This window comes from Podarcis pityusensis, assembly GCF_964106645.2.
Source record: "Podarcis pityusensis genome assembly, chromosome: 3".
Classification (NCBI taxonomy): domain Eukaryota; kingdom Metazoa; phylum Chordata; class Lepidosauria; order Squamata; family Lacertidae; genus Podarcis; species Podarcis pityusensis.
Window position 1 is genome coordinate 18,447,987 of NC_138026.1, and position 21,605 is coordinate 18,469,591.

The 21,605-nt window shown below is 41.2% G+C and overlaps 1 protein-coding gene across 2 annotated transcripts; it reads left to right on the forward strand.

Moving 5' to 3' along the window:
- Window positions 1–688: 688 nt before the first annotated feature.
- LOC308473489 (b(0,+)-type amino acid transporter 1-like) lies at window positions 689–17,456 on the forward strand (the record flags this gene model as incomplete). 2 transcript variants are annotated; one of them, XM_080999150.1, is made up of 6 exons in its annotated part: window positions 689–1,876; window positions 4,879–5,012; window positions 7,404–7,533; window positions 15,295–15,419; window positions 16,058–16,145; window positions 16,327–17,456. In XM_080999150.1, 6 exons carry the CDS (start codon window positions 689–691, stop codon window positions 16,558–16,560), a joined length of 1,899 nt encoding a protein of 632 aa, XP_080855276.1. In that variant the 3' UTR covers window positions 16,561–17,456. The 2 variants fall into 2 exon arrangements, with proteins under 2 accessions (XP_080855276.1, XP_080855277.1); XM_080999151.1 differs by lacking the exon at window positions 16,058–16,145 and having other exon boundaries at window positions 16,327–16,487.
- Window positions 17,457–21,605: the final 4,149 nt, after the last annotated feature.

Below are 21,605 nucleotides of genomic sequence, written 5' to 3' on the forward strand. Positions count from 1 at the left end.
GTTTCATTCACATGATCAGACATAAAATGGTGTTTGAAAACATAGTCAAAAATGTTCTTTTATTTTAATGTTATTTATTTTATGAAGTATTTTAGATTTTTTAATGTATGCTTTTCTAACTGAAAGTTTCTTTGAGACATTTTTGTAGTAAGTGACAAATAAAGGCAATTAATACTAACAGAATAACAATAATCTATATTGTTATTCTGTTAGTATCACATCCACGCAACACATTTAAAGCATTTTGAAAGCACAAAGTTTTCCCCCAAAGCAGGGGTAGGCAACCTAAGGCCTGTGGGCTGGATCTGGCCCAATCGCCTTCTCAATCCGGCCGTGGACGGTCCGGGAATCAGTGTGTTTTTACGTGAGTAGAATGTGTCCTTTTATTTAAGATGCATCTCTGGGTTATTTGTGGGGCATAGGAATTCATTCATCCCCCCCCCCCAAAAATAATAATTCAGCCCACCACATGGTCTGAAGGACAGTGGACCGGCCCACTGCTGAAAAAAGTTGCTGCCCCCTGCCCCAAAGCAACCTAGGAACTGCCATTTGTTAAGGGTGCTGGGAACTCAAGCACAGCAAGGGATAAACTCCCCTTCCCAGAATTCTTTGCAGGAAGCAATGTGCTTTGATGTATGGTGTGTAGTGAACACAACCAACGACAGAGCTGGCTGTGAACTATCCTCAAATGGCTTTTATTAATCAGTCACAAAGAATAAAGTACAGGGAAGGTGGCAGCTTATCTGTCGCCAATCTCACCAGAAGCAGGAAGCACAAAACTCACCAGCCTGTGAGACCCAAGAGAGAGAGAGGAAAAAATCCTCTTGCATTTATTTTTGCTTGCACGGAAGGTCTCAAGATGAAGACATCAGCAGGGCCTGCGTCAAAACGAAACAAACACTCTTGTCTCCTGCCTCCTTGTAATTCTCAGCAATTCTCAAAACAAGCCAATACGAGGAAATACTTCAAGGAACTCAATTGCCAGAGTCGCACATGGCAAGACACTTTCTTTTTTCCCCTCTTTTTTTTCTGGCTGCATATAATCATTAACTTAGAAGGGAAAGCTCTCTTTTTATTATTTCACTGCTGTCATGTGCTGATTTCTCAAGAAGCAAGTTCTACTAGTTCCATCATGGGAAAGGGAAGACCAAGCCGACCAGGCTCAGCCAACCCTCAGCCAAGCACAGCAACGGAGATGTTGAAATTGAAGCGAGAGATTGGGCTGGCCAGCGCAGTGTCATTAATTGCTGGCACTATGATTGGTTCAGGGATTTTCATGTCCCCAGAGTGGGTGCTGCGTAACATAGGCAGCCTGGCTGGTAGCCTAATCATTTGGGCATCCTGTGGCATATTGTCCACTTTTGGGGCCCTGTCCTATGCTGAACTGGGAACTTTAATTAAAGAATCGGGAGGCGAATATATCTACATCCTGCGGACCTTCGGCTCCCTCCCCGCTTTCCTCTTTGCCTTTACCTCTGTCATTGTCGTGAGACCCGCCGGCGTGGCGGCCATCTCCCTGAGCTTTGCTGAATACACTGTGGCCACCTTTCATCCTGGGTGCCCTTCGCCCCAGGTAGCGGTCAAGTGCGCAGCTGTGGCCTGCATCCTGCTTTTAACTCTCATCAACTGCCTCAGCGTCAGGCTGGCCACCTCTGTCATGAACGTCTTCACGGTGGCCAAGCTGTTGGCATTGCTGGTCATCGTGGTGGGAGGTGTGGTGCTGCTTGTTCAGGGAGAAACGCACCGTTTCCAGAATGCCTTTCAAAACACAAGGTTGGAAGCCGGGGTTATCGGGATTGCATTCTATCAAGGGCTTTGGTCTTTCGATGGATGGAACAACCTGAATTATGTGACTGAGGAGATTAAGAAGCCGGAGGTGAGTGGAGAATAGATAATTGATGATAGATAGATAGATGATAGACAGACAGACAGATAGATGATAGATAGATAGATAGATAGATAGATAGATGATAGATAGATAGATATAGAACACTGAATTGTTTGTATTTTATGTATGTGTGTATTTGTACAGTGGACATGGGTTGCGAATGTGATCCATGCAGGAGGCACATTCACAACCTGCAGCCTTCGCAACCCACAGCACCGCGTCTGTGCACGTGCGGGTTGTGATTCGGCGCTTCTGCGCATGTGCAAAGTGCGATTTAGTGCTTCTGCGCATGTGCAACCACCAAAACCCAGAAGTAACCAGTTCTGGTACTTCCAGGTTTCGGTGGGTCCATAACCCAAAAAAAGCAGCCTGAAGCGTCTGTAACCCAAGGTATGACTGTACTTAGATTGGCAGATTTCACACCTAGAGTTGCCATATAGCCCACGTGTCTGAGTTTTGCTTGCATTCTGGACATGCCAGTCGATAGCTGGTTGGCCTATTTTAAAAAAACAAAACAGCAAGTAACTAGCCCTTATGAAGCCAGATCAAGGAGCAGGCATGTCCCTTTGCATCTCCAACTTAACTAGAACTAGAAACCCTTTACTATCTAAGCATGTATTTCCTATAATAAACTTAGCCTTCTTATTTTTTATATCCAGAGATTTGGTGTGATTGCTTTAGAGTTGATGAGGGTCAGCATAGACAAAGGACTGAGACACTTTCGGAAGTTTGGACGTTCCTCTCTCGGTCTCCTCTTTCCTCATGCAAATCAATACAATCTGAGCTGCATCCCAGCAGTTCCAACAATGAGAGAGAGAAAGAGAACCATTAAAAAAAATTATCTATAATATTGAAGACAAAGGGGAGGGATTGTGCTTCATTTTTCCAAATCAGGATTCAGACACAGACCAAACGCAAAATGGACAACCTTCTGACTGAATCAGGCTGCTTCCAGAGTGCCAGATTGGGATCTGGACCACAGAAGGTGCACAGTTCTAGTATATATACCGATTGTTGTGAAATTATGAATATATAAGAGCCATGCATACCTAGGCTAGGAAAGCATCTTAGGCAGTGGGTTTCTACACATACACATGGCAAAATGCTCACCAGTAATCTTGCATAATGTTGTACTCTGGCATCCTGTATCTGACATTTCACTGACACCCAATGTGCCTGTAGAACTAAAGTGTGAAGTTACTCTAGCTAAAACTCTTTTATCCATTCAATTCAGTCGGAATTCTCACTTACCTGGGTGGATTCTCTGAGCTATAGATTACTGTACTTGTTTTCAGACAAGTGTGGTAGCATTTGATTCAATTATGTTACCTTGATGGCTTTAATTTGTAGTGCATCACTTGCGTATCTCTGTGCTGGGCACATTCTCATGAGTGGTTATTTTTGGGTTGTATTATTCGACTTGCGCAGCAGACTCCCGCTTTTGCCAGGCAACTTTCCACTCTCCCCTTTTTCCCTACAGCTCCCTGTACCCACAGAAATCAGCTCCAGAGGGTTGGGGAAGATGAGCAAATATTGGAGTCATGTAGGGAGAAGACAGTGAATCTGCAGGAGTGGAACTCTGTTCCCACAGAGCTGACTACAGCTCTTAATTTTTTTACATGCCATCATTTTCAAACATTGCAAATTGTTTACTTTTAGCCCTGGGTTGATAACTTTGCTCCCTTGTTATCTTGTTTTTGCTGTTTAGAGAGATGCGATGGGAGCCTCCTTAAATGAGAAAAATGGTTGGCAAACTATGGGATTCCTGAAATTTTGCATTTATGACGTGAGATGGCAGCACTCAGTCGCAAGCCATACAAATATCGTAACAAAAATTCTGAGTTCACAAATCGTGAATCTATGAATTGCGGCTTTCCAAATGGTGTACAATAGCAGGGGTCAACAATCCAAGGTCTCAGCTGAGATTTAAAGTTCAAACTTGTAAAGTGCACCTTACAGCTCTGATACGTGTGCAAACTGAACATTGATACTTTTTACCACTTATAGCTTAAATAGCAAGCAAAGTCTAAGGTTATAGAATGCCTAGTTTTTAGTCAATCAGTGTCAGCCTTCACTATTTATTTCCTAAAGATGTGCAGATTATACCATCAGTTAAGTAAGTGACGATGAAGATGCATTTGCGCTAAAGGAGAGAGTGGAGGAGTGAGGAAATAACTATGATTTGTTCAGGAAAACAGATACTAGTCCTACGAATCCAAAACTGGACAATACAATAAAAATGTCCCAAAATAGTGAGCAAGCTTTTGAATTATCCTGAGCTCTTAACTGGGTTAGATTTTAAGCCAAGTGGGTACATCTGCATGGTACCTTTAAACCAGTATGATACTACTTTAAACAGTTGTGCTTTCCCCAGATAATCATGGGAACTGTGGCTTGATAAGGGTGCTGAGAGTTGCTGGGAGACCCCAATTCCCTTCACAGACTTACAGTTCCCAGAATTGACTGCTAGAAGTAAGTCCTCCTGTCGTCAATGAGCTTTACATTAATCTAAGTGTGCCTAGGCATGTCTGGTCAAAAGTAAGTCCAACTGAATGCATTAAGACTTACTCCCAGGTAAGTGTATATGGGACTGCAGCCTTAATTATGCAGTCTACCTAATCTCTCTATAACATTATAAAAGTATGATCTCCAGCTAGTGTAAATGAGCAGCGTAGAAAGGACTGAACTGTTGGAAGCTTTCTAGTATCATCACTAGTCTGATTATGATTCTTAGCTGCCTGGATCCCACAATCCCCTGGCTTGTATCAAATGCCTACCATGCTCAGAATGGACCCATTTAAATTAATGAACACAATTTACTGATGCTCACTAATTTCAATGGGTTTACTCTGAGTTTAAAACTTGTTGGATGCGGCTCTTTGTTTGGGGGCCTTTGGGGGAAACAACTCGTGTGTGTGTGTGTTCAGTAAAAAGTTCAAATATAGAGGTGCATATCAGGCCTTGTTTGCTTTTCTTTACTCTTTCTCCAGGTGAACCTTCCACGGGCCATGATGATTGCTATTCCTCTAGTTACCTGCTTCTATTTGCTGGTAAATGTGAGCTATTTTGCAGCCATGACTCCTGCCGAACTTCTGTCTTCAGGTGCTGTGGCCATTACGTGGGGGTGAGTGACGCTCCAGAGCTCTGAAGACTTACCTACATATTCACCCAAATGTTATTCATTCTGCAGTTCCTGCAAATCGACGTTCAGCTGCAGGCTGGATGAAAGTGGCTGTTCTGTTACCACTGCACATCACCCCACATTGTTGCAACTGATCAGGAAATAGTATTTTTCCTGAGTGTGTCAAGTATCTACTCTCTAGTATAGAATCCTGGAAGAAATGCAGACATGGGTACAAGAGTGACGGAACTACTACACTAGATTCCCAGCAGACGAGATGCTGTTGCTTGCCAAGAGGAGCAGCAGCAAGCTGGTGGGGATGCTGGCATGGTGCGAACACGCCAGCAGGAACCCTCCGATTGTCTCTGCTATTGTGTTTGCAATGCATCAACCTCTCCTCCACTTTATGCTTCTCCCTCAGGATTAGTGACCCACTTGCTAGGAACCTAGCCTAAGGCTCTGTCCCACCAGGCAAGCTGCAGCGGATGGCTGCGGTTTGGAGAAAAGGAGGAAGGGAAAGCCAAAACCACACTGCCTATGGGGATCTTGTCATTGGAATACTATAATCCACTTGTCACAGGAATACCATAATCCACCGTGTCAGCCCTCCAGCTTAGAAAAACTGGGATGTGGAACTGAGGAAAACAGAATGGTGAGAACAGATTGTGAAAGCCAAACTGAAATAAGACACAGCGATGTCTGTCTTGGTTATGGGTTGTATCCAATCAACTCATCCCTTTACTGCAAGGAATTCTACCTGTGAAATAAAACTCCCTCTCCTTGTTCTCCCCCATTTCCCTCTGCTTCCCCTAAAGCTTCTCCAGAGGATTGGGGGGACACACAAAACAGATTTTTTTTGGGTGTCACAATACTTAGGGGTGAAAGGGAGAGGAAGTCCTGTTCCACAGGCAGAAGTCCTTGTGCTAACAGGATGACTTGGTTGGATACAACCAATAGTTAAGGCTATTTCAGGCTTTCAAGTTTCCCTGAACTCTCAGTCAGTTGAAATAAAATAAGTTTGCACAACCTAGTTGCATCAGTTATTACATGCCTGTGTTAGTATGCATGTGTATACACACACACACACACACACCCCTTTAGATGCTGCTGTCTGGAAAAAGCATCCTGTGTCACCCTGAAGATGATTTTGTGTGTGTGTGTTATGAGTTTTCCTGGGGATGATCCCTCCTACACGAAGTGGGCAGTGAAGGTGTTGGGTTTTTACACAAGCCTGGGGTCTGAGTGTGCACGAGACACTATTGTTCTGTAAAGACAAAAGAAGTGAAATTGTCAATTGCAAAGCATCAACCTGCCTATACATAGTGATCATCTCAGAAACGTTCAAGCCTTTACCAGCTGGTGTTCAGTCTGCGCATTATCAAACTTGCCCCGCATAATGCTTATGATGCATCTTTTTATAGAGTTTATGTTAATACCCATTCACATGATGAATATATACTGAGACAAGTGACAAAGCTCATTTCACTGTGTCAAGACAACTTTTCCATGCACCGCCTTCCCTATTACTCCAGATTAACAAGTTATTTGTTACTGTTCTTCTCTGTTACAGTTCTCTGCCCCACCCCTTTAAAGTCCTACACCCTCTTCTGCCTGATTAACCTTTTCATTCCAGGGAGAAGGCAACAAGGGGGTAGAAGAACTAAATGGTGCTTTCAACAGAACTGTGTATCTTCTAGAGCAGATTAGGGTGACCATTTAACATTATCAAAAAGAGGGGAAACTCGTCACCCAAAGAGAAAACAAAAGAGGACACAAGATTTGCACATAATTTGTCTTTGCTAATTTATAAGCGTAGATGAAAACTCATAACCATAATTTCAGCAGAATAAACTTCATCAAGGGAGACAGATCAGGTGAGTTATGTGCCTGTGTTAGTTTTATGATGTTAGCCACCCTGAGCCCGGCTCCGGACGGGGAGGGCAGGGTACAAATAAAAATGTATTATTATTTATTATTTGAAGGCTGGTGTCTTGGTGCTGCTAATAAAAGACAACCTCCAAGGCCTCCTTAAGGTTCTTAATTGGAGCTGGACCAGACAGCTCTCCAAACAGGAGACTCATTATTTATGAATTTTGCACTAATATGTGCATTTTCATTCTCATCTTATCCTAATATATGTATGCATTATTTGTTTGCAAAATTGCATTGTGAAATGCAGGGATGTGCAGGTCTTGAAGGCTATCTATTATTTGCTGATTGTTCCAGGAAGTGCAAACTAGGGAGCTTCACATTAAAATTGCCTCCACTCCTACTGGCTTGCTTTCAAGTAATACCTACTGATGCATTCGTTGAGTGTGTGATTTAACAAAACAAGGCTGCTGCTTTCCCTTCTTAGCCATACTGTCATAATCCTTTCTCCATCCCCCTCTTTAGGAACAAGGTCCTTGGTAGCTGGGTCTGGCTGATGTCATTGTCCGTTGCAATGTCTTCGTTTGGATCAGCGAACGGAACATTTTTCAGTGGAGGCCGCATGTGTTATATTGCAGCAAGAGAAGGCCATATGGTAAGAGCTGTGAACCCACTGATATTCCTGTGTGTGTGTGTGTGTGTGTGTGAAACAGTGGTTTAGTCTCTTACATCCATTGCAACGCAAGCCAAGCGAAACCCATCTCTTACTATTACATGTATGTTTGACTCTTCTGTGTAATGTTCTGGTCTGATGCCAGACCCTACAGAGAAGGCAGGTCAGGAGTAGCAGCACCATGGAGAGCTCAGAGTGAACAGACGTGAGCCCTTTTAAGCTTCTGCCTCCAGAGAGCTCTTCCAGGCTTTGCCCTCTTGTGACTAACTTTATATTCTTAAAGGGGCAACCGTCTGGCCTAAAGATGGGCACTCCTCCTCCATTCTCTAGCCTCCTGTGTGGTGTACTTTCTGTTTTGCTGGACTGGTGAGATTCTGTGGGGAGGCATTATGGTCTATAGGCTCAGGCGAAAGTACCTGTAAGGGTCCAGGATCTGCCCTGCAAAAATAGGAGGTTCTTCTGATGGCTCATGTTTGTCAGCCTCGGGCTCAGGCAGGCTCAAAGCCCTGCACCTGGTCTTACTACAGTGGTACCTTGGGTTACAAACGCTTTGGGTTACAAATGCTTCAGGTTACAAACTCCCCTAACCCAGAAGTAGTATCTCGGGTTAAGAACTTTACCTCAGGATGAGAACAGAAATCACACGACGACGGCGCGGCGGCAGCAGGAGGCCCCATTAGCTAAAGTGGTACCTCAGGTTAAGAACAGGTTAAGAGCGGACCTCCGGAACGAATTAAGTTCTTAACCAGAGGTGCCACTGTATTTAGCTGGAGCTTCTGCAGCCTCTGACTCCTAGTCTTGATAGTTGCTGGACTCCTGGGTCATGACTCTGTGGACTAATGCGGCTGCCTACCAGCCAGCTAGGGCAGCAGTTGCAATTCTTTTTGCGGGGAAGGGACCTATATAAAAGGCTAAAAATACCTTACTCTCTTTGCTTCCACCCGCCTTCCCTTCTTGTACTCTATTTTAAAAGTTAATTCAGCAAGATCGTTTAATATCCATTCTAGATTTTTATCCATCCCTTTATAGTCTAAATTATCTTAATCGCTAGAACCCCTTAACTTCATTTTCAGAGCCTTCAAGATTCATAAATTTTACAGTATTTTTGTAGATAAGTTTTAAACTTCTTCCAATCCTCTTCCATCTGCTCCTCTCCTTGATCTCGGATTCTGCCGGTCATCTCCGCCAGTTCCATATATTCGATCACTTGCATCTGCCATTCTTCCAAGGTGGGTAAATCTTACGTCTTCCAATGCTTTGCGATAAGTATTCTTGCTGCTGCTGTAGCATACATAAAAAAAGTTCTATCCTTCTTTGGCACCAATTGGCCGACTATGCCCAGGAGGAAGGCCTCTGGTTTCTTCAGAAAAGTATACTTAAACACTTTTTTCAGTTCATTATAGATCATTTCCCAGAACGCCTTGATCCTTGGGCACGTCCACCAAAGGTGAAAGAATGTCCCTTCGGTTTCTTTACATTTCCAACATTTGTTGTCAGGCAAATGATAGATTTTTGCAAGCTTGACTGGTGTCATGTACCACCTATAAATCATTTTCATAATATTTTCTCTTAAGGCATTACATGCCGTAAATTTCATACCGGTGGTCCACAACCGTTCCCAGTCAGCAAACATAATATTATGACCAATGTCTTGTGCCCATTTTATCATAGCCGATTTAACCGTTTCCTCCTCCGTATTCCATTTCAACAGCAAATCATACATTCTCGACAGTGTCTTAGCTTTGGGTTCTAATAATTCTGTTTCTAACTTTGATTTTTCCACCTGGAAACCTTTTTTCCTGTCCAAGTTATAGGCCTCTCTTATTTGAAAGTAATGTAACCAATCCCGCACCTTATCTTTAAGTTTCTCATAACTCTGCAATTTCAGCCTGTCCCCTTCTTGTTCCAAAATTTCCGAGTATCTCGGCCATTTAGATTCCATATTAAGCTTTTTCAGAGCTTTAGCCTCCATTGGTGACAACCACCTGGGGGTCTTACTTTCCAGCAAATCCTTATATCTCATCCAGACGTTAAATAGTGCTTTCCTAACAATATGATTTTTAAAGCCTTTATGAACTTTAGCTTTATCATACCACAGATATGCATGCCAGCCAAAAGCATTATCAAATCCCTCTAAATCCAATATGTCAGTGTTCTCAAGAAGTAGCCATTCCTTCATCCAGCAGAAAGCTGCTGCTTCATAATATAACTTAAAATCTGGCAGGGCAAACCCCCCTCTATTCTTAGTATCAGTAAGGATTTTATATTTTATTCTGGGCTTTTTGCCCTGCCAGACAAATCTAGAAATTTCTTTTTGCCACTTCTTGAAACAGTCCATCTTGTCAATGATTTGTAACGTCTGAAACAAAAATAACATTCTTGGCAATACATTCATTTTGATAACCGCAATTCTACCCAATAAGGAAAGCTTCAAGTTTGTCCAAATTTCAAGATCTTTTTTCACTTCCAACCAACACTTCTCATAGTTATCTTTAAATAAATTACCATTTTTTGAAGTCATGTTCACCCCAAGGTATTTCACTTTTTTAACCAATGATAAACCTGTTTCTCTCTGAAACTCTTCCTTCTCAATTGATGTCAAATTCTTCTCTAAAACCATTGTTTTTGATTTATTCATTTTAAAACCTGCCACCTGACCAAATTCTTCTATTAATTCCAAAGCTCTATTAGCACTGGGGATCGGCTCCTTTAATGTCAAAACTAGGTCATCCGCATATGCTTTAAGTTTATATTGTTTAGCTCCGACCTGTATACCCTGAACCTGTTGGTCCCTTCTAATCATGTTCAGCAAGACCTCCAGGACAGAAATAAAAAGCAGGGGGGAAATTGGGCAGCCTTGTCGTGTCCCTTTCTCTATCTTAACTTCTTCTGTAACTGCGTTATTCACTATTAGCTTTGCCTTTTGTTCTGAATAAATCACACCTATACCTCTTCCAAATCTTTCTCCCACCCCCATCCCTTGTAGATTTTTCATCATAAAAGTCCAAGAAATATTATCAAAGGCTTTCTCCGCATCAATAAATATCAAAACAGCTTTAGTGTTTATATCAACTTGCAGATTTTCCAAAATGTCAATCAAGTTTCTTGTATTGCTTGAGATATATCTGCCTGGAAGAAAGCCTGCTTGGTCTTTGTGTATCATCCCATCTAAAACTTTTTTCAATCTTTTAGCCAAAATATCAGCAAAAATTTTGTAATCCACATTAAGTAGGGATATAGGGCGGTAGTTCTTCAGTTGTGTCTTTTCAGACTCATTTTTCGGTATTAGTGTGATAAAAGCCTCTTTCCACGATTCCGGCGCTCTTTTCCCCTCCATAATTTCATTACAAACCTCCGTTAACGGTTGAATTAAAAAATCTTTCAAAACTTTATAATACTTGGAGGATAGTCCATCAGGGCCTGGAGACTTGCCTAGTTGCAAATTCTTTATGGCACCTTCGACCTCTTGTTCGGAAATTTTTTCATTCAAAATTAATTTGTTCTCTTGAGATATTTTTTGTAATCCATTTGTTTCTAAAAATTTCTCGATCTTATTCTCATTCTGTGGCCCCTGTGCATACAGTTGTTTGAAATATCTCTGGAAACAGTCTTTAATTTCCTTTGGATTTTGTATATTTCTCCCATTTACTTCAAGATTAGTCACAGTATTTAATTTTTGTCTTTTCTTCAACTGCCAAGCAAGTAGTTTTCCACACTTATTAGCCGATTCAAAGGTTTTTTGTTTCATCTGTTTAATCTTCCATTCTATGTCCTGATTAACCATTTTCAAATATTGTACTTGATATGATTTAATTTCTCGCAAAATCTCCTGAGACTTAGGTTTAGACCTTAATCTCTTCTCTCCTTCTTTAATTTTCTCTAGAATCTTTCCTTTTTTCTCCTCTTGAAATCTTCTCTTTATAGCATTTTGCTGAATCAAAAAACCTCTCATTACTGCTTTGCTTGCATCCCAAATTCCTCTCTTTTCCACCGCAGTCTGCAAATTTATTTCAAAGTAGTCTTTTATAGTTTTTTGGGCCTTTTTAATAATTTCTGAGTCTCTAAACAAGGTGTCATTCATTCTCCATCTGAAGGAACCAATCAGTGTTAATTTCATTTCCATTCTCACAGGGTTGTGGTCGGAGCAAGTTTTTGGGCAGATTTCCACCTTTCGAATCTTAGGTGCCATCCCTCTTGTGATCCAAATTTGGTCAATTCGTGTCCAAGTCATATGGGTTTCAGAGAAAAAGGTCCCCTCTCTACCTAGGGGGTTTTTAGTTCTCCAGATATCAATCAAGTCCATGTTATCTGTAATTTCAAAGAAAGTCTTTGGTAGTCTTCCATCTTTCGTCACTAACTGTCTTTCAGATTTGTCCATATTTGTCGATACAACACCATTCATGTCTCCCATCAAGATAATATTTTGATCCATATAGTCCAACAAAGTCTCATGCAGTTTCTTGTAAAATTCTGATTTCCCCTCATTAGGTGCGTAGACTCCAATTATTAATAATTTCTCTCCTTGAAATTGTATTTCAATTACTACAAATCGTCCATGTTCATCTTTGAGGAGAAATTTTGGTGATAGTTTCTCTTTTGCATATATTACAACTCCTCTTTTTTTGACTTTATCTGATGAGATAAATTCTTGGCCAAGTTGTTTATTTATCAACAATTTCCTGTGGAGTCTTGTTATATGTGTTTCTTGTAAACAAATCAGGTCTAATTGTTCCTTTTTTAAAATATGGAAAATTCTTTTCCTCTTGCTGGGGGAGTTCAAACCCCTAATATTCCAGGTTAAAGTCTGCAGAGACATGTTGTAGTTACTGTAGGGTTCCTCCAACCGCTCCTAAGAGTGTCTCTTGCTCTAACGGTTGTAACTCTTTCTCTAGTTGGTCCAACCCCGGGGGGTGTCTTCCCAGGTCAAGTGGTCCCACTCCTGGTAGTTCCGGTTCTTTTGTTCTGGCCTCTTTTCGCAAGTCCTCACCAAAGTCCCTCAGAAAGCTCACTTTGTCTTCCTTTGATCTTATCCTTATTTTCTTTCCTTTAAATGAAAATGAGAGGCCTTGTGGAAATTCCCACCTAAACAGAATGTTGCTTTTCCTTAACAGGCCTACCAAATCTGTGTAATTAGCTCTGAGGTCCAGTAGGTATTTTGGGATATCCTTGAAAATCTCAATTCTCACCCCTTCTATCACGAGTGCTTTCTGATAATGAAGATTCAGAATTTTATCTCTTTCTTCCTTTGATCTTAGTGAAATCAAACAGTCTCTTGCTCTATTTTTCCTTTTTATCCTTCCCAGTCGGAAAGCACTCACTATCTTAACTTCTTCCTTTTGTGGATCCAGGTCCCAGTAACCTTCAAATTCCGATGTAAGAAATTCAATTAATTCCCCTTCTTCTGATTCTGGGACCGCCCTTATTCTCAAATTGGTCTGTTTGTCTTTAAGTTCAATCAAAGAGAATTGTTCCTTGTAGTCATCCAATCTTCTATTTATTGGCGGTATCTTCTCCTCCACCGCCAACACCCTCTCTTTTGCTTCCTCTGCTGTCTTCTTTGTCTCCTTGGATTCCTGCAGCAACTTATCAATAGCCTGAGTGTTAATATTCACTTTCTGTCCCACATCATTCACCTTCTGTCCGAGATCATTAATGGATGAGGTATTTAAATCAATCTTGGCTGTCAGATTTTGTATGGCTAAAAGAATCTTGTCCAGTGTAGCAGAATCCGTTCCCGCTCCTTCTGTAGCTTGTGGAGTAGAAAGTCCCACTACAGATGCTCTTCTATATAATTGTTGTTGCTGTGCCTGTGACTGCTGTTGTTGTCTGGTTTTAGCTCTAGTCGCCTTCTCTTGAGTCTTCTCGAACGTCTTGTCCTGTTGTTTATCCTGATCCATTACGCAGCCTCTAAAAGTCAAGGTCGTTCGCACGATTCACACACTCCCAGGCTTGCCTTTTAACAGAAACGAAAGTAACAGCTGCAGTGGAAAATCCCCAGCAGTAACACAAAGTTCCTCTAGGGAAGCAGAGTAGCAAAATAATTCAAAGTGGTGTTCACTCAGCAATAAACTTCCCAAATACTCTACCAGTAGAAACAGTTATAAACTTAAATGTATCCTTTAAAAAGTTACCAGTCTCTTGCAGAAGTCCACAATAAAAGTTACAATGTCTATAAATAACAGGTGCGTTCAATGTGACCTTTAAGTTGTTTAAAGCAGTCCGAAATCAATAATTAAATGATAGCTTTTTTCCCCTTTAACGGGGGGGGGGGGTCGTGTCCCAGGCAGTGAAGTTTTGCTTTTTGCAGTCAGTCAAGTTTATGGTTCAAAGCTTCTTCGTCCCTTGCTTTCAAACTATTTACAGGATCGGCAAAGCGGGCTTCCTGTTTACACTTTGCCGGTTTCGGATCCAAATTAATAATAACGTTCAAGATCAAAGTCAGGTTCAAGTTCAAAGCTCATTTGTTCATTCTTATTCTTTGATCTTTTCCAAGCTCCCCAATTCTTACTCACGGATAGATGTTTCAGTTCGAATTTTCACAGGAAAAAGGTCAGCGCTCTCCAGTAACTGCTGTGCAGCTTCACTCCGCAGAAGTAGCGATCGACTCACAACACAGCGCAAAACCCCCGCTCCGCTCCGAAGCTCTTTACAGAGCTTCTTTGACAGTTCGGGGGTGCGCCAAACGTGTCCGCTGAGTCCCACGGCCCCAGGCTTCTCCCGCTTGCGGGTTTTTTGAGGGTCCTCCGCTTTCGCTGCAACGGTGGACCCGATTTCTACGGAGCTCTCCCTCCCATTCAGAGGGAATCCGCCATTACCGTTGGCGCCGCCTCCGGAAGGCGGGTGGAAGCAAAGAGAGTAAGGTATTGAAAGTTACTAACATAAAAGAGTGTTCTTTTTATGCTAAAAAAATTTTTTTTTTCTGTATTTTTTCTTTTTTTGTCTTTTCTTTTTGTTTGTTGTTGTTGGAATTGTTGATGTTTGGTGATTGTATTTTTCTTATCCTTGTTGTTTCCTTTGTGGATGTTAATTTTCTTTGCTTTTGTGGAAAATGTTCAATAAAATATCATTATAAAAAAAAATAAATAAAAGGCTAAAAATACGAGACATTTATGAGGTGAGGAATTCTATACTGTACTCTGATTTTCCTTCCCGTTTTATGTAATTGCTCACATCTTTTCTCTTTTGTAAGAGAATTATCACTGTGGTAGACAACCTGTGCCAATAGTCAAGTATAGTAGTAGCAGTAGTAATAATAATAATATCCCCCATCTGACTGACTGCACCAGCCACTCTAGGGAATTTCCAACAAATATAAAAGCAAAATAACATATAACATTGTGGTTCTCTTATGCACACATATGACATCCCTGGTGCCTTGATGTGGTTTCTCTTCTGATCTGACTAGATGGCCTTCAGGATCTCTTCCAACTCTATGATTCAATGGGCTCCCATTCAAGTTAAGTTTCCAGAGAACCAGGATTTTTTTATATTAGGCCTGACTTCAAGTTTGCAGGCTGTTGGGTAAAACAGTGACATTCAAAATGAAACAAACGTATTGCAACAGAAATCATCTGGTGGCGATTTCTGTTTATTTCTCAAAGTTCAACAGCCATGTTTACTGCTCTTTTCCTAATCAGAGTCTTGTGTTTGCTCTTTGGAGAAAGCTCCGCTGAAGTGAAGGAGAAAAAAATGACGTTTCCAACATGTTGATGATTGTCTTGTACTTTGTGTCTTCATTTTCAGCCAGACATTCTATCCATGGCTCACATAAGATACCTTACACCTTCTCCTGCTCTCATATTTACTTCTGCTGTGTCGATAATTATGGTTATAGCCGGAAGCTTCAGTCAGATTGTGAATCTTTTCAGGTATGTATGTTTAGTATTCTCATCACTCTATGGGTTTCTCAGTATCATATTAATTCTATTTTTGCTTCCACAGCCTTCCCTCCCCCCCCCTTTTGTTTTAAAAGCAATGAAAGAATGGATAGCAACTTTTTAGCCATTCATTAATTTCATTAAGCATGCCAATGCAGTATAACCATAAAAGCAACACCAGTAAAAAGAAGAAAAGTGAACGTGAAAACAATTTCAAAAAATCTCCTCTGGAAAGCCTTGTGGGAAAAGGACGGTCTTCAAAAGGTAGCAAAAAAGATAACAGAGGCAGGGCCTGTCTGAGATATAATGTGAGCATGTTCCAAAGACTCAATTCCTACATTACATGGAACAGACTGCCTGATGAGATAATCTTTGCAAGATGGAGAGCAATGAGTGACTGGGTAGATCACTCTCACCCATTCAAGCTGTGTGCCTGAGAGAAGGAAATAAAAGTGTCATTGTGGTGTGTGTGTGTGGGTGGGTGGGTGGGTGGGTGGGTGTTACTGGGCTATAGCCCCACTTGACTCTGACTGTTGGCCATACTGGCTAGGGCTGAACTGCATTGGAGCCCTACAATGTCAGAAAGGCTCACGTCTAAAGTAAATGCTGCTAACATTATTTCTGCACAGTTTTACAGCTTGGCTTTTTTACGGGACAACTGTCGCTGGTCTCCTGTACTTAAAGATTAAGAAACCAGAATTGCCAAGATCTTACAAGGTGAGACTTTAAAAAGAAGACAGCTTAAACACACTATGTTCTTGATTAAAGAGAAAAATGGCCCTCCAGATTTTGTTGGACTACAACCTGTGATTTTTTAAAAAATTTGTTACCGGGGGGGGGGGAATCCTTCTAAAATATATGACTATAATTTTTTTTTACAAAATTTTTTTTTACACAGGTACCAATCATCATACCAGTAGTTTTCCTGATGGCGTCTATATACCTTGTGTTGGCACCCATCATTGACCAGCCCCAAATGGAGTTCCTTTACGTCATCCTATTCATTTCCAGTGGGATCATCTTTTATTTCCCCCTGATTCACTACAAGTACCACCCCACCTTCTTAAGAAAATTCACTATGCATTTTCAGCTGTTTCTGGAGGTTGCCCCAACTGAAAAGAATGCGGACTGATTCAATAGTCACATGCCCTCTTTGAGAGACTCATGGCAAAATCTGTATATCTGGTCTGAACTGTCGGTCTGAACATTTGGGATCAAACCACCACAAGCTACCACTGTTTCCAAAACTGGAGAGCAATTAATTAAGTGACCTGGATGTTTCTGAAACAAGCTTTGTAAATTGTGGTGTGTGTGTGTGTGTGTTTTTGGGTGTGCGTATGCATACACGCATACACACACACACACACACACACACTTCCCCCCATCCACTATAGTCACTGATATTTAATACAGTGGTTAGGGACACGGGTGGCGCTGTGGGTTAAACCACAGAGCCTAGGACTTGCCGATCAGAAGGTCAGCGGTTCGAATCCCCGCGACGGGGTGAGCTCCCGTTGCTCGGTCCCTGCCCTTCTCCTGCCAAACTAGCAGGCTTCATCATGCTGGCCACATGACCCGGAAGCTGTATGCCGGCTCCCTTGGCCAATAAAGCGAGATAAGCGCCACAACCCCAGAGTTGGTCACGACTGGACCTAATGGTCAGGAGTCCCTTTACCTTTACCTTGGGTTAAGAACTTAATTCGTTCCGGACGTCCGTTCTTAACCTGAAACTGTTCTTAACCTGAGGTACCACTTTAGCTAATGGGGCCTGCTGCTGCCGCCGCGCCGCCACCACACGATTTCTGTTCTCATCCTGAAGCAAAGTTCTTAACCCAAGGTACTACTTCTGAGTTAGCGGAGTCTGTAACCTGAAACGTCTGTAACCTGAAGCGTCTGTAACCCGAGGTACCACTGTACAGTTAGAAGCACATAGAAATCAAGGGGAAGTTTCGTATGTAATGGCTTGATAGTTTTCTGCTGGGGAAGATGCAGATCTTACCATAGAAACGTACCATTTGTAAATAATAGGGAAAAAAACTTTCTAAGCATATGCCGACTGTTCTTGAATCTGTGAACGGGAATTGATGAGGTTGACCTCCATAGAGGGTGTTTGTAACAGCTCCCATTTCACACTTTTGTACAAATTTTGGCCTAACTCCTGCCACTACCTACACACATGCACCTGTCACTCTGAAAAGCTTCTTCATGTGAGTTTTCTTCTGCAAACTGGCATGACACAAGTGCTTGTGGGTAGCTTAGGCTTGTGCCAAGGCTATAGTGGCAGCATTTATGCTCCTTGCTAAACATACGGTCCCAGAAGAACAGCCGGGAGATGCATTAGCTACAGCAGAGAAGGTAGACAGATGTGTAGGAGGGTGAAGTTGCAGAGTGTTGGGAAATGTCCTGGGAACTTCAAAACATCAGAAATGAAATCAGAAAACGAGGGCTGAGGAGCAAGCCAAGGAGACGTAAGCTGGGGGCGGAGGAGAAGAACAACAAAGGCATAAGATTAATTGTGTAGCCATGTTTGGGATTTTGCAAAGGCATGGAGGAACACATTGGGACAAAGAGGATTACAGTGGTACCTCGGGTTACATACGCTTCAGGTTACATACGCTTTAGGTTACAGACTCTGCTAACCCAGAAATAGTGCTTCAGGTTAAGAACTTTGCTTCAGAATAAGAACAGAAATCATGCTCCGGCGGTAGCAGGAGGCCCCATTAGTTAAAGTGCTGCTTCAGGTTAAGAACAGTTTCAGGTTAAGAATGGACCTCTGGAACGAATTAAGTACTTAACCTGAGGTACCACTGTAGAGATGCCAAGATGGTTACAGTCAAATAAAAACAAAATGAATTTGGGAGGGCAACCAACGTAACTGAGTCCTCTGTGAGGAGACCGTAACGTGATTTGAAGTCACTGATATATTCCTTTCAGCCACCTAAATTAATGAAGAAGCTCTAGTCGTTCTTTAACTGAGTCATTATACTCTCTGGGTAGAATACAACTCAAGAATCTTGGCCCCCTTTATGGGGGCAAAAGAGGCTGCTTGAATAGATTCTCTGCTGTGAAAGTATTATAACCCTTTGGCTGATATATTAAAACGCATTGTTGGGAAGCATTTTGACCAGACCTACTAATCCTTGACTTTGAAGTCAGAAGTCATGTGCTGAAGGGACTGCTGGAACAGTGAAAAGTACAGAACAAAACTGAATTGATGAAAGCATTGTTTCTACATGACAGTGCTCAATTGCCTGGAGGAATATTATATGTTTTCCTATTCTACCTAGAGTGTTTTTTAATAATAATAAAAACTTTTTAAAAAAACAACCCTAGTATTTTCCTAGTTTAGGCCATGAGTTTAGCATGACATTGTGTGAATTAAATATTGATTCATCTAGCTTAATAAATGGGAGCAGATGCAAATATTTTTGCTATGCTGGTAAATGGGAGCTGATCTACACGTTAACCAGAAAGGGGGAGATACAAAAACTTATGGAATATGAAGAAATGACAAAACTTACCAGAACAATAAGAAATCAAGATAACAATTTTTTAAAAGAATAAAAGAATGAAAATGGTTTATTGAATATTTAGAGATATATTATAAGCAGATAAGAACATTGGCAGGATTATTGTAATAACCTGCAGTTTTATAATAGTATATATTTAAAGTAGATGAATAAATGAGCAAATTAAGTTATGCAGAAGATATTAAAAACAAATTTAAGGAACCAAAGAAAGAGGAAGGAAGTCAAGTTTTGAAATATCAAAATGATTGTAAAATTCATGAAATGTATAAACTAGAAAAGTACAAAATAAAAATACATTTAAAAAAACCAGAAAGGGCTAGATTGAAAAAGGAAGAACTTTTACCTTCACCACTCTATAAATGCTCATTGTCTAAAAAAATCAATTTTAAGGTGCTACAAAGCTCAGGTCCTTTATTCTCAATAAATAACCATGAGCTAGCAAGGCACCTGAATTTGCATACATGATAGACTGAAGTGGAAGAATCCTTGCCTAGACAACTTTGGACTGCAATTGTGCATGTAGAGGTTCATCTTTAGGAATGTTTCCTTAGTAAACAGCTCCCAGCTACTCAAAACCTTTCTCTCTGCGCTCTTAACATGAGGCAGCATTCAAAGATATGACTCACCCTCCTACAAATCTGCAGTCTGAAGCAGTGCAATCCAGAATTCTTTCGCCATGTTCTGAATAATGTGCAAATGAGGGGTTGCCAAGTGGATCTTTTATTTTTATAATATCAAGAGGTGATGCCAGGGAAGCACTTTATAGAGTTCTCTGCCTTTATTGTATTGCATTGTTTTGAAGCTGTGCTTCATATGCTGTTTCACACTGTGTTTCTTATTGGATTTGTGTTTTGTCCATTATATGTTTGTAAGCTACTAACAAAGGATATTGTCCTATCAGGTGACCTAAACAATAATTAAAATAATAGAGTATCAACTAGACAGAGCCTGACGGTTTTTCGTGTGTGTGTGTGTGTGTGTGTGTATATATATATATATATATATATATATATATATAATAATAATTTATTATTTGTACCCCGCCCATCTGGCTGGGTTTCCCCAGCCACTCTGGGCGGCTTCCACAGAGACCAAAAATACACTAAAATGTCACACATTAAAAACTTCCCTGAACAGGGCTGCCTTAAGATGTCTTCTGAATGTCAGGTATATATATGTGCGCGCGTGTGGGTGTGCGCGCATGTGTGTATATATATATGTATGTGTATATATATATATATATATATATATATATATATATATAATTTTTGTTGATATGTAAAGTAACAGAGTAGCTTACAGCTGGGAAGCTAAATAACTCTTCTAAGCGATTGATAACTTCTTCCTAAAGACTATACAGTGGTACCTCGGGTTAAGAACTTAATTTGTTCCGGAGGTCTGTTCTTAACCTGAAACTGTTCTTAACCTGAAGCACCACTTTAGCTAATGGGGCCTCCTCCTGCTGCTGCACGATTTCTGTTCTCATCCTGAAGCAAAGTTCTTAACCCGAGGTAATATTTCTGGGTTAGCGGAGTCTGTAACCTGAAGCGTATGTAACCTGAAACGTATGCAACCCGAGGTACCACTGTACAATGTCCAGACTCTCTATATTCAAAAAGAACTTTCATAAACGTATAACGTAAAACAACATATTTGCAATCTCGTGCTTATTCACTTTGTTCCTTGCAGAGAGCTCCCACACAGGTTTCTCCCTATTAACTTTTATTTTATTTATTGATTGATATTGAGGGATCTTCCTCTGTCTGTTTCACTTCAGACAGATTACACTAACACAAACTGTCCTCAGCAGTATCCCGAAAAGTCTGCCTCAGCATCCATTCTCCCTCACACACAGAGAGAGAAGCAGAAAGACAGGTAAAAATGACAGCTACTAGAATAACAGTCACAAGAGAATGGAATGCCTCTGTCGTGTAATTCAAAATCAGCCAATCACATGAGAGCTACTGCCAGAGAAAAAAACCCATGATAAAAGTACACAGTAATTTAACCTGAGTAAACATCCCCATTTCAGAAAATTAAACCATTATGCGCACAGTAACCTGGTGAGTTTTCACACACCAAGAGGGGAAGCCTAGTGGTTCTAGGTGTAGGGTAAGGTAAAGGTAAAGGAACCCTGGATGGTTAAGTACAGTTGAATTCAACTATGGGGTGCGGAGCTCATCTCTGCTTTTAGGCCGAGGGAGCAGGCATTTGTCCGCAGACAGCTTTTCTGAGTCTTGTGGCCATCATGACTAAACCGCTTCTGGTGGATGGAGGACTGTGATGAGCAGTGCTTTTTTCCTGGGGGAGACGCAGGGGTATGCATACCCTTAAACATTTTGTGACTCTAAGTTTGGCCTCATTGAGTGGCAATATTTCAATATGAGTAGGAAAATGAGAGTACCCCTAAATGTGGGAGTCATAAAGCCACGGCAAAGGCTTGTAATATTGCAGGGTGTCCCCTGACCTCGGCTGACCAGCACTCTGAGCTTTACAATGTATTGGAATGTATTGACTTAAATGCAGTTGTGTTTCCTCTGGGCAGTGATTGACCCTATATGGTGAAGGGGGCAATAAAAGCCTTGACCAGATGAGGTAATGTGAGACATTGGAAAACAGCCATGCGGCTGGAGAGAGACAAAGGATA